Genomic DNA, 20,251 nt, shown 5'->3' on the forward strand with positions numbered 1-20,251 from the left:
AAGACGAGAAGCCACTCTCGTCCGATTGGCCCACCAAAAATTAAGAATCGAAAGGTACTACAATCGAAGAACCAATGTTCGACATTTTAACATCGGTGACTTGGTGCTAAGAAAATTCACCCTCAATACTCGAAATTTGAATGAAGGGAAACTGGGAAGGACTGTATCAGGTTCTCGAAATCGTCGGAAAAGGATTCTACAAGCTCGGTATGATAAACGGCAAACAACTACCGAGCAATTAGAACGTATCGCACCTAAAACGATACTACTGCTAAGGTACGACCCTCCCATGTTCATTTGTATTTTGAAACTAACCCTTGCAGATTTTCGAGCAGAAACAAGGATGGATTCTTCAACATGAAGCTTTCAGGTCTGAAAGCGCGCGTTGCACTCTTTTTCTCTTAGACCGTTTTTGTCCTAAATTGGTTTTCTGGGGAGGTATTTAATGAGGCAACCGTTGATCATGCTAACTCAGAACAATTCAACAGTATTCAAGGCCTCTTTACAATCAACCTCGAATACTGGGGGGCATTGCCCTCAAATATCAAGTTCGGGCAAGATCGTTACTTCATGGCAACAGGGTCTCGATAGGAAAAATTTGTAAGGGCCAAATGGTCAAACGGATGATGCCCGCATAGTTTGCTCGAACCCTGGAACAAAACATGTACGCATGTATAATTACCTATAAAAGAGAAATTTCTTCTTTACCGATATCTCATACCTCGTAAAGGTTCTTCTACTTCATATTCTACTTATGTTATGCAAACATGCTTAAGGGCCGACCATGACCGGATTTCGAATGATTACCCCATAAATCGGGGACTGCCATCCAAAAAATCAATGAGATCGAATTATACTAAGCCTAAGGTCTACCTTAATTCGAGTTCGAGAAATCATTCTCACTTGACTACAAAGCCTAAGGGCTACCTTAATTCGAGTTTGAGAAATCATTCTCACTCGACTACAAAGCCTAAGGGCTACCTTAATTCGAGTTCGATAAATTATTCTTACTCGAATACAAAGCCTAAGGGATACCTTAATTCGAGTTCGAGAAATCATTCTCACTCGACTACAAAGCCTAAGGGCTACCTTAATCAAGTTTGAGAAATCATTCTCACTCGACTACAAAGCCTAAGGGCTACCTTAATTCGAGTTTGAGAAATCATTCTCACTCGACTATAAAACCTAAGGGCTACCTTAATTCGAGTTCGAGAAATCATTCTTACTCGACTATAAAGCCTAAGGGCTACCTTAATTCGAGTTCGAGAAACTATTCTCACTCGACTGTAAAGCCTAAGGGATACTTTGCTTCGAGTTCGAGCGAATCATTTTACTTGACATTTATTTATCAAGCCTAAGAGCCATCTCAGTTCGAGTTTGAACATTCACTCGGGGACTACCTATAAGAAAATGTCGAGTGCAGTACTTGCTATCGGTCCTTACTATCTCAATCTTGGACCTTCGAATAATTATTCCATGCTAAGGCACTTATTAACCTTTGTATAAGTTAACAAAAAGGCAAAAGATTCACAAGCCATAGAAGGGAAAAGTTTTATATATACATCAAAATCTTTTACAAAGGCAACACGGCCCCGAAGGAAATTCTTTACAAAGGCTGAAGCAGCCTCGATAGAAATAACAAAAACTACTTAAGATCCTAAATGTCTTGGTCTTAATCGGAGGTCACGTCCTCGGGATCTTCCCCACCTTTATATTTGCTCGAGCCATCGGAGTCTTCATCAGGAAAGGCCATCCTTCGAGCCATGTTTTCCTCCGCCTTGGCATTTTCAATTTCGGCCTCAACATCGAAGCCCTGAGCACTGACCTCCTCGAGAGTTTCTCTCCGAGCCTGCCATTTAGCATGTTCGACCATGATCTTGGCCTTGACCTGGTTAACCTCAACATTAATTCTGAACTAGTCCACTTTAACATCAGCTTTTTTATTAGCCTGGGTCACCTCAGATATGACCACTTTTGAGTTTATTAGCCAAGCTTGCCTTATCGGAAGTGGCCAAATCTAACCGACTCTGAAGCTTTTTAACCCTCTTGATCTGCACCAAGGCATTTTATTTTTCAGTCCGAAGCTGGGCCTCGGCCGACTCCAATTACGCTTGAACGACCTCCATTTTGGAGGCGAGGATATCCATATTTTATTTGAATTTTTCCCCTTCGGCCATTAGCTCATTTACCTGCGAATTGAGCCGTCAAATCTGTTCAAGCCTCTGTCAAACCTGCAGAATCGGATTGTCAGTGGTTATCTCCAATTCGTCTTCACGATCGTGAAGAATTCAGAATACTTGCTCGGTCATCTCCTCGTGCTCATCCCGAGCCGCTGCCAAATCTGCTCGAAGTTTCTTGATAAGAAGTTTATAGGAGTCACTCTTCTCAGCGAGGTCCCAAAACTCGACCTCATCCTCCTCTAGGATTCAGAGGAAAGCCTCGTGATGCAACACTGAAGCCTACAAATATGGGGAAAATGTTAGAATTATCTACAACAAGTATAAAAGAAACAACATAAATGCCATCGAAGTTACCTAATTTAGAGCATGATGGGCCTCGTTGAAAAGGCAGGCGGGTCCTACTGCATTCATCACTGCTTGATCCTCTTCATTCACTAGGGATCGAAGGTTACTAGCAATCCCCACGGGGGAAGAGGAAATTCGGGTATCCTCCGGGACGGAAAGCACTACCTTCCGCCTACGATCAGGATCAATATTCTGGGCCGGGAATCGGTCCATCAGTTTTGGAACCTATGAAGACCCGGTAGAGCCCGACCATGATATTTTCTCTGGTATTGGTAATCCACCGAACCCGATAGCCTCCCCCAAGGCAGCTGACTCGAGCCCATCCAAAAAATAGTGGATATCGGCCGGCTCCTAAATGCCCTCGTGGGATCGACCTTCCAACATGCTGGCCTCATGGATCATGGAATCTGAAATCTGAGGGGATCCGCTAATATCAACTATCCCGATATCATCCCTCGAGATATCTTCTGCTGCCCGAGAAGTCCTACCCTCGGTCTCCCTTTTAACCATCTCAGCTTGAGACAGAATAATCTCGGCTTTTTATTGTTCCTGGATTATGGCCAGGTTTCCCTTATTCACTTCCGTCGATTCGGAAGATTGTTGTATCATAACATTAGCCCGTACACCGGCTAATTCCTCATATCCTTCTTCGGGCTCGTCCCTTAATCGGTGAATCGATTCTGAAAGCGTAACACTGGGCTCATTTGGCTTGCGAGATTTCTTCACCGGTTTTTTCTTTTCCGAGACCGGGGAACTCGGTACATCTTTTATCTTCTTTTCTTTAACCTTCTTCGGGATAGGAACCTCCTCATCACCAGATGGGGCCCTCATGGCAACGCCCTTCCTAAAGCCTACAAAAGGAAAATGGGGGGGGTCAAGCAAGTAAAGAAGAGAAAATGACAAACAAATTAAGAAAGAGACTTACCATGACTACATGCCTCCCATAGACCCTTTGATAATTCCACCCAAGCGCATTCGAAATACGGTCTCTGCAGCACCAGACCTTTAACCCATTGCTTAAGAACTGGAAACGGCTCGGGCATCCGAGCCACAGTTATGACAAGAAAGAAAAAATGGATCAAGAAAATGAAAGGCAGTTACAAAATTAAAACGAACGAAGGGAAATACGTGCTCACGGTTCATATTCCATTTCTCAGGAAATGGCATGTCATCGGCAGGGATCAGGTCTGAGGTTTTGACTCGAACAAATCGGCCCATTCAACCTCAATCACAAGTCTCGTCTATACTCGAGAACGGTGCTTTGGTGGCTCAGCGAGCAAGCTTGATTAACCCTCCTCGATAAAGTCAGGGATTATAAAGGCGCATAAGGTGGTCGAGGATAAAAAGACACCCCTCGATTTTTCTCGAGCAAAATCGGAGAGGAATCACTATTCTCAAAAAGGAAGGATGGATCTGGCCAAGGGTCACGTCGTATCTCTTGCAAAAGGCAACGATAACAGGGTCTAAAGGACCCAACGTGAAAGGATAAGTATAAACACTTAGGAACCCTTCCATGTGGGTAGTAATTGATTCATCAGGCGATGGGACTACCACGTGCTTATCATCCCAGTTGCATTCTTGTTTGACTTTCTCGGGAATTTTCTCGGTGATTGTACACAGGTACCTCGACATCGGCTCACATCGACCCGGTACCGAAGAAGGTTTTTCAACTTTAAAATCACTGACAATTGAACACCCGACCGGAACGAATTCCTCAAGGCATGGCTCCGCCGCATCCTCACCGTCGGCGGGTCGTGATAAAGAAGCAACCTCTTTTTGCGGAACGGTTTTAGATGTTTTGGCCATCTCAATTTCTGTGAACAAAGAAGAAGAGAGATTGAAGTATTTTGTGTTTTGAGATGAACAAGCAAAGAAATTCCAAAACTTGGAAATAGGAAACTTTGGAGAAGGCGAAGGACTGTGAAGATTGTAATGAAAAAGGATTAAAGGCAAAAGTTTGAAATAATGAATAAATGGGTTATTTATAGATTTCACAGCAACAGTTCAAAATTGGCAGTGGCCGACCATCGACTGACGCGCATTTAATGCCTTGGTAACCGGACCGATGAGACGTTTGTCACATACGTCACAATCGGGCCCGTCGCAAACGTCTGTATTCATCTAGTCGGAGGTTGAAAAATCATATCGTTTCTCGCCACCTTCTTTTCGAGAAATGAGAGGACTATCTTTATACGGTCAAAACCGAGTTTTTTCTTTGTGTGATTAATCAAGATTGGAGCATGATAGACTGAGGTTCGTCATCATAATATCGAGCTCGAGACCTAAAGGCTGATCAATATCGAGCTCGAGACCCAAAGACCGACCCATACCGAGACTGGCCAAGATCGAGATCAAGCCAAGGGACAAAAGAGCCGTTATAGCCGCATTTGGGGGAGAGAATCTCGGCGGAAATCAAGAAAAGTTAATTAATTAGTCTATCATGAGATCTCCACTATGTATTTTTAATTATACTCAAAATAGGATTCCCCCACTATATTAAGAGTGGTTATCATTTATAAGAGCAAATTTGATTCATACACACATTCATTCTAATATATACAGAAAACATAGCCAATACTATCCTTTGGTGGTTTTTGGTATTTTAAGTCAAGTTGTTTCTTCTATTCAATCGTTCTTCACCCAATTTGGAGGTGATTAAACTTGAAGGCTTAGGCTAACTAGTTCATCTGGTTTGCATTCATTTCTTTTATAACCTATTTCAATACACATTTATTTATCTTTCCTGATTTGTACTAATTTATATCACGTATCCTTAGAACTGTATATAAATTTAACTCTATCTATTTTGCGGGTAAACAATTAGCTTCACCAATTTTTGACAACCATGAACGCGAAAAGGCACAAATTATGTGATGACCCAAAATGTCATCTTATATTTTAGAACTCGAATCTGCGCTCTTAAGCCTTAAAATATCATTTTTACCCTCCTCGATTTGCGTGTGTAGTCTGGGCAGGTTTCCGGAAAGCTTTTATGTTGAAAATTGATGAAAATAAGAATTCATGCCTTAAAAGTTGATTTTAGTTGACTTTGGTCAATATTTTTGGTAAACGGGCCCGAATCTATATTTTGACGGTTTTGGTGGGTCCGTATCGAATTATGGGACCTGGGCGTGTGCCCGGAATCGAATTCGGAGGTCCCTAGCTCATGTTATGAATTTTTGATAAAAACTAAAAGTCTGAAAATTAATTATTTTTAAGAATTGATTGATGTTTGGCATTGTTAGTGCTAGGTCCGTATTCTGCTTCTGGAGCCCGGTGTAGGTTCATTATGATATTTAAGACTTGTCTGTGAAATTTGGTGAGAAACTGAGTTGATTTGACGTAATTCGGACGTCTAGTTAAGAAAATATAAAATTTAAAGTGTTCTTGAGAATTTCATTTGATTTGGTGCTAAATTCATAGTTCTAGGTGTTATTTTGGCAATTTGATCGCGCGAGCAAGTTCGTATGATGTTTTTAGACTTGTGTGCATGTTTGGTTTGGAGCCCCCATGTCTCGGGTGAGTTTCAGATAGGCCACGGGATGTTTTGGACTTTGAAAATCTGGTGTTTTACGCAGGTGTTCTGGCATGTCCTTCTTCGCGTTCGCGAAGGTACTCTCGCGAACGCGAAGAGTAAACTGGGCAGCTGAAGATTTCTTCTTCGCGAACGCAAAGCCTTGGTCACGAACGCGAAGCGATGGGGGTGTTACCCTTCGCGAACGCGAAAAGCCCATCGCGAATGCGTAGTATTAGGCATTGGGGAAAGGGAGTCAGTCGTTCCTTTATCGCGAACGCGAAGGCCAGGGGTGGGAGTAACCATCGCGAACGCGAGCTGGTCTCACGAACGCGTAGGCTTGGCAGCCAGTACCCTTCGTGAATGCGACAGTGCTCTCGCGAACGCGATGAACACTGTCACCCAGCACTTAACAGAATCCAAAAACGGGATTTTAGCCAAAAATTCATTTTCTCAAAAACCAAACGGTGAGAGGCGATTTTTCAAGTGCCATTTCTTCCCCAAATTGTTGGTAAGTGATTGTAACCCATTTTCTTTCAATTACCCATTACATTTCTTGAATATTCAACCAAATATCTATAGTTTTCATGGTAGAATTAGGGGTTAGGGTAGAAACTAGGGATTTCGAGAATTTGGGGATTTAAACCTCAATTTGAGGTCGGATTCCAAAACTAATTACATATTCGGGCTCGGGGGTGAATGGGTAAAAGGATTTTGGTCCGAACCTCGGGTTTTGACCAAGCGGCCCGGGGTCGATTTTTTGACTTTTTGGAGGAAAATTTGGGAAATTTAATTTATGAAAAATAATTGATTTCTTTAGCAATATTTGATATTATTGAGTCATTTGTGAATAGATACGAGTAGTTTGGAGGTGAATTCCAAAGGAAAAGTTGTGATTGAGAATTAAGTGGCCTTCGGAGCGAGGTAAGTATCGTGTCTAAATTTGGCTTGAGGGAATAGGTATTATGTGTTCATTTGCTACGTGTTTGGTTGTTAAATACGATGTATAGGTGAGGTGACGAGCATCTATGTGTCGTTGTCGAGTCATAGCATGCGAGTGAAATTCTATTCTTGTCTATTTTGTAGCCTTAAATTCTACTATCCATGCTTATCGGGTTATTTGAAATGATGGGTGACTCATATCTGGTTTCACTGAGATTTGGTAACTTTCGAATATTGATTCAAGGTTGAGATTACATTGTGCTATGGATTATGGGTAAAATACTGGTTTCCTTGTGATACTCTTATCTATCCATTGTTATTGATTTTGTGATCGGTGAGGAGGAGTGTAAAGCACGAAGGGTAATATTGTGCATGCATTATTTATATTTGTGAGGAAGAGTATAAAGCACGAAGGGTGATGCCGTGCATGCATTATTTATATTGTGAGGAAGAGTGTAAAGCACGAGGGTGATATCGTGCATGCATTATTTATATTGTGAGGAAGAGTGAAAAGCACGAAGGGTGATGCCGTGCCGTTCTATTTATTTATTTGGTGAGGTTGAGAGTAAAATCACGAAGGGTGATGCCGTGCAGTTTTCCTTTTAATTGCTCAATTCGTTTAAGGATTTTTCTGTTTAATTCTGTCTTTTTATTATTCTCACTCTTTATGTTGTATTCCCTCCACTCTATATCCCATTCCCATTATTTTTGCGTTATTGCTTTATTTACTGTTGTTGCCACTAGCATGATTATATTGTTCAGGTTATATGTGAGTGTCTTGTCCTAGCCTCGTCACTATTTCGCCGAGGTTAGGCTCGACACTTACCAGTACATGGGGTCGGTTGTACTGATGCTGCACTCTGCACTTTCTGTGCAGATTTTGATACCGGCTCAGGTTGATCGAGATTTGTTATTGATTTGCTGTCCGGAGACTCAAGGTAGATATGTCAGCATTCACAGACCTTGAAGTCCCCGTCTATCTTATATGTCCTACTGTTTTCTTTCATTCAGACAGTTGAATTTCTTTCACACTATTACTTGTAGTAAATTCTAGAATGCTCGTGAATTGTGACTCCATATCCGGGTGATAGTAATTAATACAGTTTTATTATATTCCGCACTTATTATATTTCATCTTAGTTAATTATTGTTATTTACTGAATGGAAATAAGGAATTAGTTTAATGATTTTTCTAATGTTGGCTTGCCTAGCAAGTGAAATGTTAGGTGCCATCACGGTTCTGTCGGTGGAAAATTTCGGGTCGTGATAGTTGGTATCAGAGCCCTAGGTTGCTTAGGTCTCACGATTCACGAGCAAGCTTAGTAGAGTCTGGAGGATCGGCACGGAGACATCTGTGCTTATCTTCCAGAGGCTATGAAGTTTAGGAACAAGTTTCATTTCTATTCTTCTCTGTCGTGCGATTTTGCTTTCTCAATACTGAGAAAAGAGGAAGGGGACTTCAAGGTCTGCGCACGTCAGCAGATCTACCTCAAGTCTCTAAATGTAATAATCCAAGAAGGTGCACCTCACGTACAGTTGGGACCAATACCAAAATCTGCACAAGAAGTGCAGAGTGTAGTATGAGTACATCCGACCCCATGTATTCTGTAAGTGCCGAGCCTAACCTCGATGAAGTAGTGACGAGGCTAAGGCAATCACTTACAATAACCTGTTCGCAGTATAAAATAAAGACATGAAAGAATAATACGGAAACGAATTAAAATAGTTAACACATGAAAGTAACTCAACCTAAGGAAAACTAGTAAATGCCTAAAATACCAATCCTATGAGTCTCGTATGAAAGTACCGAACCCAACAAAACACAAGGAATAGAAACACATAGACTGTTGCAGCGCGCAACCCGATCCCACCGTACGACACAATTCTCCCTTATTCTACCATAATAATATCAATAATAACACATAAATATATGTTGCGGCGCGTAACCCGATCCAACCATATAATGAGAATCAATATTATAATTCACCCATATTTCACCATATCAATCCACCCTTATTTCACCTATTGCAGCGCGTAACCTGATCCCACCATATCAATATAAATTCACCCTTATTTCGCTATATCAATCCATCCTTATTTCACATGTTGTGGTGCGTAACCCGATCCCACTATATCAATATAAATTTACCCTTATTTTGCCATATCAATCCATCCTTATTTCACTTGTTGCGGCGCGCAACCCGATCCCACTGTACAATATGAATAAATCAATAAGTGCAATTAATTTAACAACTTGAATCACAAGAGTCATCTATGATTAATGGATATGAAGCATAACCAGAAAGGAAATCTCGTCTCAAATTAAGAATCTATTATAATGAATACTAAAGAGCAAGACAATTCAAATAAATGACAAAAAGGGTACAAGTAAATCATTTAAGGTAAGTAGCAGTAAATCATAAAAGCATGGGAGAATCTAACATTTTAAACACAAGAATAATAAGTGACAAGTAGCAAATAAAGTCATGGGAAGCGTTTATAGCATGTAATAGTTAAGGCATGTAATGAAATAATTAATGAAATACAGAAAAACAGGGAAACAAATATTTTGGCGGCATATATACACTCGTCACCTTGCATATATGTCGCAACACATGAATTTCACTTAGCACATAGCTCAAGGGTTCCTAATTCTCTCAAATCAAGGTTAAACCCAACACTTACCTCACTCCGCAATCAACTAAGAGCTCTACCTGGGCCTTTCCTTTAGAGAGAAAACAAAACACCAAATAAACACAATGAAAGGGTATCCCACATAACATCCTCTGTGGCGTGCAACCCGCTCCCAGATACTCATCAAGCCAAAGTGCTCGGGTTCACTGATCACATAAATATTGATATCAAGCACAATAGAGTGCACAAGTATAACTGTGAAAAAATGAATAGAATTAATAAAACATGGAAGAAAGCAAGCACAACTAAGGTGCAACGAGCAAATCAACACTACGGGGGCCATCTCTCCCACATCGCCATAAGGCCTGAACGAAATTACAACATGCGTGGAGAATAATCATACAATCTCACAACCCATCACATCATAAGAGAATAGCACATAACCTAGGCCAGAGGCATAAATGATATCTATTATGCCCGGTAACATAACCGTGATATCAATTTCACAAGAGTACCCAAACCCAATCCGATATAAAGTACACATTCTCAATGATCTTTCGAATAACCCCCAAACCAAATCCTAATCATTCCCAAATAGCTAAATATCCTTCCAAACGTCCATAGCAACCTATCGAAAATTTATACCATCAGTTATCCCATTCTCAACATTCCTTCACAATCCGCAAACAAGAAATAGTCCGCATATGAGGACATCCAGCCCCAAAACCTCATGAATATCAAAATTTCAATACCCGAACTCAACTACGCTAGTCGAATGGCTGATACATCACTCACACCCCATTATCTTACTGAAGCATCCATATAGATTTTTCGGCCGCATAACAAAACCTGAACCTCAAAGGCCTCAAAACCCAGTAATCACCATGCCACCAGCCACGCACCCGCAACCTAAAACTTAAGGTTCTTTCCTAAAATTCACGCACTTCACACATGATATCCAATAATGCCAATATTCTATTAACTCTGATATCCATCCAGGAGAAAACCATAATGTACAACATATTCCTTATGCCCATAGCAGATCGCCGACTCAAGCCGTTGCCGAAACTGTCGAGAACTCTTTGAGATCTGCCCGCACGCAACTAAGCCATTAGGACCACATCTCCCCAACTCAACCGGGTCACACAAACCGCCCAACCCAAGAGTACTACCACAAATGCCAATAGAGAATTCCTATTCAAAAGGAACAATTACTTTCATTGCTATGCTGACGCAACACCACAGAGCTGACCTATTTCTTCTAATACTCCTTGTTTTTTCCTCTGGGGTAATACTTCTCCCTGTCGATATGCAATGATCCCAATCAAAGCCCAAATGCAGATAATACTAGCACGAACCACGTAGCCCAGAAGCTCATAGAATACCGCAACCAAGATGCCCACGCTGAATAGACCTTCTGTGAATCTGAAGTTGTTCCTCCGACCCCCTTTTGATATTGAAATATAGATCCACTAATGACACAGAAACACCATAAGCCCCAATATCATCCCATGCAAGATCTCAGATCTTAATCATATACAAATTTTGGGGAACCTTCCAATATATTATATATACATCTTAGGCCAATACTGATGTAAATCTGACTCTGCAATTTGAATGCCGCTAGTGGTCTCCCCCACTTGGCGCGAAGCCATAGAACATAACATCTGATGATCCGCAAAACTAACCCCCACAACTCGTACAACACCAATCACAAGGTACTTCAAGTCATCTACTAAACGCACATCCATTCTCGTGACAGTCAAACTCGCTTCCTTCAATGCCTTGAATGATAACATGTACTTTTCACTGAGTAGAAATCCTATACAAACCACATAGTCTCCAATACCACCAACTATCCTCAATCAACATCCATCTTATGACCCTACCACGATCTCGATGACTAGTCAACCAATTAAACCTTCCCAAGCTCGTACTCATCAACCAGATGTCGGGACCCGCTGCACCTCCATGTGAACACTTAAATAGTACTCTGGTACCTCCGCATCTTCAGTCTGGACGACACGTTGAGACAATGTTTGAGCATCCCTGGCCCCCTCGTAGCCCATCTACAGCATCACGAACCATGGGCGCATAGCTGATACCGAGAGCGCAATACCATACACGAGGGAGTGTAAAGAAACGTGGTATATGCTTTGAGCTGAATCAATGTCGCACAATAGGGAATGAAAGAAGTAGAATTTCCTAATAGTTAACGTAGCCTCTCGAAGATAAGTACAGATGTCTCTGTACCTATCCGCAAGACTCTACTAAACCTGTTTATGACTCGTAGCACCTATGAACCTAGAGCTCTGATACCAACTTGTCACGGCCCGAAATCCCTCCGAAGGGGTCGTGATGGCACCTAGTCTCTAAAACTAGGTAAGCCTAACATTAGCAGAAATAACGACAATATTTACTAACATCGAATAATTTGGAAATAGAAATCTCCGTACAATTTATAATCCCAAAACCGGTAGTACAAGTCATAAGCCTTTTTAGGAGTAGTTATACATAATAAATACATCACTGTTTCGGAACAAAAGGAAACAATGGAAATAAATACAATTAAAAGGTGACTTCGGAGCATGCAAACACCTGGACAGGTGTACCTTAAAGTCTCCAACCACACCAAGCATAAGTCTCAAAACCAACTCGATCTGAAGTACTTGGTTCTGCACAAAACGATGTGCAGATGTGTAGCATGAGTACACCACGAGTGGGACCCAATAAGTATCAAGCCTAACCTCGGTAGAGTAGTGACGAGGCCAGGTCAAGACACCTACCGAACATATAAACCTGAGCAGGATATGACATAAAGCTAATAAGATAGGGATATCGAAGTAATGCCAATAGCAGGAAGAAATCAAATTACAAACAGTAGTGACGATAAGGGGAAAAGACGAATGGCAACGAGAAATAACCAAGTAATTAAACGACAACATAGTTGGGATACAGATAAGTGTAAATATGCTCAAGTAGGGAAAACGATGTCAACTCGACCAATCAAATCGTTTCTAATACACCATTCCGAGAATCCTAATTATCGTAATCTTATACCATAAATCACAACTTCCAAACCTTTAATACGCCTGGCACCTTGTGCCCACTTCTTTCCATCTCACTTTGCATGGAAAAATTCACGTGTTATTCAGTACATAATATCCGTATAAAATGATAATTAAGATATTCAAGAGATTCCGTTTATATAACATAACGTAAATTTACAGTTTCTAGGCCAAATAGGAAATCAATGAGAAAGATAAGTTTATATTTAGAAATCATTTGAGTGAAGGAAAATAATGTTTTCAAATAAAATACAACATCGAATAAGCTATTGCATTTAATATAGAATTTATTAAAATAAAACACAATAACAATTCTTTTTTTAAAAAAAGTAGAATAACAACCTCAAACACATTAAGGAGATTAAGTTGAGAAATCAATTGAGGTAAAATATAACAACTATTAAAAATAGTAAATACTGAAATATACGGCGAGTTCTAACTTATAGGTCACACAAAGTAGCATGATATTAATTCTTTCACTTTAAATCACTATATTCCTAACAACTAAGCAGGGCAGGAGGTAATGACTCAACATAGTAAATTCACTTTAAAAATCAATTCGCTAGAATAATAGTATTAGGAAAAGAGCTCAGGAAATGACGGCAAGACAATAAGTCAATGACCATAAATCGATCCTCAGAACACAGTGAAAACCAGAAGTAAAGATTATTAAAGTCTCGTACGAAGGAACTAAAGCCAATGCAGTAAAACAGGGGATACAAAAATACAAGATATGTTGCGGCGCGCAATCCGATCCCACCATATAATATTAACCTCATAAGTCACTCTTATTCCACCATAACAATCTACCCTTATTTTACCTGTTGCGGCGTGCAACCCGATCAGACCGTACAATATCAATATCATAGCAATAAATATAATATGTTGCGGCGCGCAATTCGATCCCACCATATAATATAAATATCATAATTCACCCTTATTTCACCATAACAATCCACCCTTATTTCACATGTTGCGGCGTGCAACCCGATCCTACTGTACAATAACAATATCACAATATAAATATCCTCCCTTATTCCACCACCTCCCTTATTTCACCTGTTGCGGCGTACAACCCGATAACAATCTACCCTTATTTCACCTGTTGCGGCGTGCAACCCGATCCCACAGTACAATAACAATATCACAATATAAATATCCTCCCTTATTCCACCACCTCCCTTATTTCACCTGTTGCGGCGTGCAACCCGATCCCCCGTACAATAATTTAAATCAACAATAACAATTCAATAACTCAATTTACAAGAATATTTACGACCAAGAGTATGATTACACGGAAACAAGGGAACCACGTAAAAATCAAAGGAATACAATAACCTATACAAAATAACAGGACATCTAAGGCACGTGATAACTAAACAGGCAATCACAACACTTTGGATATGTAGAAGTTGTGTACATAGTCATAGAAGAATACAACAATTAAGAGGTAACAAGACAATAAGGAAGGCAATGACTTCAACCAAGGCATATAAGGGCCAAATAACGAGTAAGAGGTAAATAAATGCTAACCACATCATATAGAGCATCTAAGAGTAGTCTAACAACGAGATACCACATATTATGACAAATCAATCAAAAGCATGGAAATAGATTAGACAATCTAAAGTGGTCAATACCACATATAGGCTGTGTACCCACTCGTCACCTTGCGTACACGGTTTTCACATAACAAGATAACACAATTAACTCAATTCCTAAGGGATGGTTTCCCCCACACAAAGTTAGACAAGACACTTACCTCAATTCGGCCAACTCAATACTCAATTTAGCTTTTCCTTTACCAATTTACCATTTCTCGGCTCAATCTAATCAAAGACGACTTAAATACATCAAACAAAGCTATGATCCTTACGCAATTTGTAAAAAGTCAACAAAAGTCAACTCCCCGGGCCCGCATCTCGGAACCCGATAAAATTTACAAAACCCGAATACTCATTACGATACGAGTTCAACCATATAAAAATTATCAAGTTCTGATACCATTTTGTCCTTCAAATCAACATTTTACATTTTTGAAAGATTTTATAATTTTCCCAAAATTTTCCTTTAGATTCTCATGCATTTGATGTTAAATCTAAGATATAATTAAAAATTGATTAGAGGTACTTAACCAATGATTTGATATGAAAAGCTTCTCTCAAAATCGCCCACTCTCGGACTTAGGGTTTAAAATATGATAAAATGAAGCTAAGATTCGGAGTGCCCAGCTATTAGCAGGCTGCAGATGTCGCATTTGCGACATGGGGTTCGCAAATGCGAGCCCCGCAAAAGCGGCCATTACTTCGCAAAAGCGAAAATTGAATAGCCCTGCCTCTATCGCAAATGCGATGGAACGGATCGCAAATGCAAAAATGGTGCCTTTGCAAAAGCGGCCCAAACATTCGCAAAAGCAAACTTCCACTGCCCAGTTAATCATCGCATTTTTGAGGCTGGCTCCGCAAATGCGAAGCCTGCCAGTCCCCCGCCTCTTTGCAAATGCGATCCCAAGTGCACAAAAGCGGTGATCGCATGTGCGACCCTCAACTCGCAAATGTGAGATCAGACGCCAGTAAATTCTGAACCTTCTTCCAAAGAAATACGAAACACGTATGAAACTCATTCGAGCCCTCGGGGCTCCAAACCAAATACCCACACAAGTCTGAAAACATAACACGAACTTGCTCACACGATCAAAATACCAAAATAACCTCTAGATCCGCGAATCGGATGCCAAAACACATGAAAATCACCATGAACTTCAAGAACTTCTAGAATCGCAAGCGTCCGAACCATATCAAATCATATCCAAATGATACCAAATTTTGCAGGCAAGTCCCAAATGACATAATGGAGCTGTTCCAACTCTCGAAATCGCATTTGGACCCCGATATTACCAAAGTCAATTCTTGGTCAAACCTCTCAATCTTTCAAAACTTCAACTTTCCAATTTTTGCTGAAATGCTTCAAATTACCCAACGGACCTCCAAATCTAAATCCGGACATACGCTTAAGTCCAAAATCACAACCCGAGCCTATCGGAACCATCGAAACTCCAATTCGAGGTCAAATACTCAAAAGTCAAATCTTTGTCAATTCTTTCAACTTCAAGCTTCTCAAATGAAAGTCACTTCTAAGAATCCTTTCCGAACTTCTCAAAAACCCGAACCGACGATGCACGCAAGTCATAATACATTGTATGAAGCTATTCGTGACCTCAAACTGCCGAACCGAACGCAATTGCTCAAAACGACCAATCGGGTCGTTACACTTACGCCCAATGTCTCGAGATTTCGCCTCGCCCCGTATTAAGTAAAACACCATGTGTTATGCCCTCGTCTTTTAAAACACTAATTGGATAAAGCGTTTCCTAACCTAAGAGACTCCATACTCAAGATCGAACCCAAAACCTTTAATTTAAGGATAAAAGGATACTTATCAATCCATCACGAACTCATCTGCATACCACATGAAAATATTACAATGCATATGGATATAGTAAGATAGGAAATGCACAATAATTGATATTCCTAAAACCCTCCAGCAAGGTGGATCTTTTGACTAAAAAAAAAGATTGCCTTAATTCTCTTAACTGGTTACCATATTTTAGCCCATGGTCACTTAGAAAAGATTATAAAAAGGTGGTGATTACTGGTTGGGTAGATGTATCAGTGAAATAAAAAAAGGCTTTGGAAAAGACATGGCAATTCCTAAAACTATTTGTCTCATTATTGGTGTTGTGTCAACTTTGTTCTCAATAGCTTTAGCTATACCAGGGACTGCCTCATTTTATTACAACTTATCACATGCTCGTAAGTTTCTTCAATTCTTTTTGTTACTCTCTTAAAAAATTTTTAGACCATATGTTCGAACTTATTTGATACTGATGCACAATTATTATTGTTGTTACAGCTACGGCATGTTATGGAAACACATCCCAAGGTACCCTCTTAGCAGCGAGTGATAGTCTCTTGATGAATGATTTTTCTTGTGGAACCTTATTAAGGGTCACATGCACTGGTCCAGTGCCACAGCCTTGCACTGGCAAGAGTGTTGTAGTAAAAATTGTAAGTGATTGCCCTGGATGTGGTGTAACCATGGATCTCTCTAAAGAAGCCTTTTCAATCATTGCTACTCCTGTCACGGTCGAAAATATTATTAAGATCGACTACGTCAAGTAAGTAATATATATATCCTGCCTAGTAGTATAATTTACTAAAAAAATAAAAATTATTTGGTTATATGTCATATTTGCCGCTGAGTATATTGTTCTATGATTGTCAGGGTGTCATGAGAGGGCATCAAAGATGGCGCGTGGAATTCCAACCTATACTGCTAGCATGTCGAAGTATACTCCATAGTGAAATAAATTTAATTAATAATCCACAAATTGATGTATGTACTTGATCACTTGGAATAAAAGTTCATCGTTTCCTTTTTTCTTTGTACTATGACAGAAAATAATTTGAGTAAGTTTTATCAAGCGCAAGCTATTTACCATATATTTCATATCATAAGATCTTGATAATCAGATACAGAAGATAATCCAGAAGAGTAATTTTTAAGTAACGTATATTCATGATATTACATATTTTATGTTGGTAAGTAAAGTTTTATATACCAATTGAACTTTACAAAACAGAAATAAAATAGTACTGACCACACCAAACTCATAAACTCTATCTACAGCTATACGACAAGCCTCTTTACTACAACAACTCTACCATTTCATCAAGGATAAAAACTCTAATGCAACTAAACTTCGGTTGCATTAGAGGCTAGTCATGACTAAATTTCGATTGCATTCGATTTTCTACCTAGTAATCCTCTCGCTATGATTCGTCAAGTAATCCAAAATTGAAGCAAGCTAGCAACTAGCAACTTAGAAGACCCCGACTTAAGCTAAAACCAAACATTTTTTGCAAGTGAGATGAGTATAGAATGAAATCTCCAATACTGCCGTAGACTAGGGACAACCACAGTATCAATCAGCTAAAGTCTTCTGTGGCTCTAAATTGCTATGCACTACTTTATTCAGTAACGAAATTTTTAATACAAATTCAGGATCTAGATAAAAGCTACTTGCACACGCGGAAACTCATAATCATTGTGCTGGATCTACCCCTAGATGCACTGCAAAGCAACTCTTGCTAAATTTGTCAAGAACCATTTTTAGAGGTGATTTAGGGAGAAACGGATTCTATGCTCCTTACTAAATGCATACTTGGAAATTAGAAACCCTTTTAGAGGACAAACAATTATATTAGGGAGATTCAAAACCTAGTTGAAAAGCATGAACTCAACAACAATCACTGCTACAAAGAGGTCAACAAACAACAACAACAAACCTAGTATAGTCCCACAAGTAAGGTCTGGCGAGGTTATGATAGTATGCAAATCTTACCCCTACAGTGAATGTAGAGAGGTTGTTTCCAGTAGACCCTTGGCACGAAGAAAAATGAAAATAGAACAATAAGAACAAATAGTAATGAGAACAAGATAGAAAAGAAAACTAGGTAAAAGGAACCACATGTAGTGATAAAAATCTATAAAGAGGTCAACAAACCTGCTGATAAATTGGCTGCTATGAGCCATAATTTAGATAGAATCCATGTCTGCAACTCCTTTTCTGAACTCCCAAGACAAGTTAAGGGTCTTGTAAATATAGATAGGTGGAACCTACCACCCTATAGGAACAAACAAACCAAACCTTCCAACATTATTTATGAACCATCTTAAACTGGACTCTACTGTCTCTTTTTTGGTGATTTGGTTTGTTTAGAAAAAAACATACTATTTGCTGGCTCTCAATGTTCATGTGTAAAGTTTGGGATGCCAAACTCAAATTATAATTTATGCACATCAAAGATAAAAACCTATTTTGTTTTAATATTTTTAAAAAAGACACTAAATGTTGTGTGGGTGTGTGTGAGTTGTGTTGAAACGTGGGCCGGAAAGCGCAGAGACTTGGAGGTTCAATAGGGAGCTAGTATTTGCATTGGATCTAATTAAATTGTGATTTGCGCTGGGAGGCCCCTTATTAGAGGCAGTGTTTTAAAAGGGTTTTTTTTGGGACTTGCATCGGGGCTCGCCTTGAAGCTCATATGCGGCACTAACAAAACGCCTTGAGGCTCATATGTGGGGCTTAGTTCTGTGCGATTTACGTCCCCAAGTGCCTAACTTGTGCCCTAAACACGCCTAACGCTCAACGTTCGGGACTTGCCTCACAGTTCCTATGCAAATCATGTGTTGAATTCACTAATTAACATTGTTGGCTCTCAAAATTCTTCAATAAATAATTATTAGAGTTCTTTTTATCTACGGGAATATGAAAAATGTGAATAACTCACATAACAAACCATATCATTGCATATTTAATTGAGAATATCGTGAAGGTGAATATTATTTAAATATTTCTTCTTAAAATAGATAACCAAAACTTATATCTTTACTTGATAAATCTTCATGCCTTAGTTCTATATGTCTCACTAAATTATTATATACTTATTATTTTACTCTTTAAAAATAATTTTATATTTCTCATGAAGGAGTAATATTTTTGTCACGATCTGGAATTGACACCTTCGGGACCGTAATGACGCCAAATATTTCAGTCGTTAGGCAAGCCAACGTGAGAGTAAATCTTATACCATTTTAAATAATTCAAATACTGAAAACCAATAAAACTGGAATAATGTGCGAAATGGTATAATAACCAAAATATCTAAGTACAACCTCGGATCTGAAGACACAAGTGCACGATATACTAGAAGTTCTACAAATAGAGTTTGAAATAAATGCAACTGTGTCGAATAAAATGAACAGTAAATAAGAAAAGAGGAAGGGAACTTCAAGGTCTGCGAATGTCAGAAGATCTACCTTAAGTCTCCAAATGAGATAATCCGAGTAGGTGCACCTCACGTACAGATGGGACCAGTACCAAAGTTGGCACAAGAAGTGTAGAATGTAGTATGAGTACAACCGAACCCATGTACCCTATGAGTGCCGAGCCTAACCTCGACAAATTAGTGACGAGGCTAAGGCAGTCACTTATAATAACCTGTACGCAGTATAAAATAAAGAAAGGAAAGAATAATACGAAAACGAATTAAAACAGCTAACACGTGAAAGTAACTCAACCTCCGAAGGAAAACCAGTAAATGCCAGAAATACCAATCCTAAGAGTCTCGTATGAAAGTACCGAAGCCAATATAACAAAATAAGGAAAAGAAACACATAGACTGTTGCGGCGCGCAACCCGATCCCACCTTACGACACAATTCTCCCATATTCTACCATAATAATATCAACAATAATAAATAAATATATGTTGGGACGTGCAACCCGATCCAACCATATAATGAGAATCAATATCATAATTCACCCTTATTTCACCAGATCAATCCATCCTTATTTCATCTGTTGCGGCGCGCAACCCGATCCCACCATATCAATATAAATTCACCCTTATTTTGCCATATTAATCTATCCTTATTTCACATATTGCGGTGCGCAACCCGATCCCACCATATCAATATAAATTCATCCTTATTTCGCCATATCAATCT

The 20,251-nt window shown here is 39.5% G+C and overlaps 1 protein-coding gene across 1 annotated transcript; it reads left to right on the plus strand.

Moving 5' to 3' along the window:
• Positions 1-16,383: 16,383 nt before the first annotated feature.
• On the plus strand, positions 16,384-16,977 carry LOC107782203 (putative EG45-like domain containing protein 1). Its single transcript, XM_016603055.2, has 3 exons — positions 16,384-16,495; positions 16,596-16,860; positions 16,968-16,977. Exons 1-3 carry the CDS (start codon positions 16,384-16,386, stop codon positions 16,975-16,977), a joined length of 387 nt encoding a protein of 128 aa, XP_016458541.2.
• Positions 16,978-20,251: the final 3,274 nt, after the last annotated feature.

Source organism: Nicotiana tabacum, chromosome 18, assembly GCF_000715075.1.
Source record: "Nicotiana tabacum cultivar K326 chromosome 18, ASM71507v2, whole genome shotgun sequence".
Taxonomy (NCBI): domain Eukaryota; kingdom Viridiplantae; phylum Streptophyta; class Magnoliopsida; order Solanales; family Solanaceae; genus Nicotiana; species Nicotiana tabacum.

Excerpts from the sequence above, each read along its gene's own strand:
- LOC107782203 (XM_016603055.2), top strand. The coding sequence starts at position 16,384 with ATGGCAATTCCTAAAACTATTTGTCTCATTATTGGTGTTGTGTCAACT. Across the intron at positions 16,496-16,595 it reads TTACAACTTATCACATGCTC|CTACGGCATGTTATGGAAAC; the intron begins GTAAGTTTCTTC and ends TTGTTGTTACAG.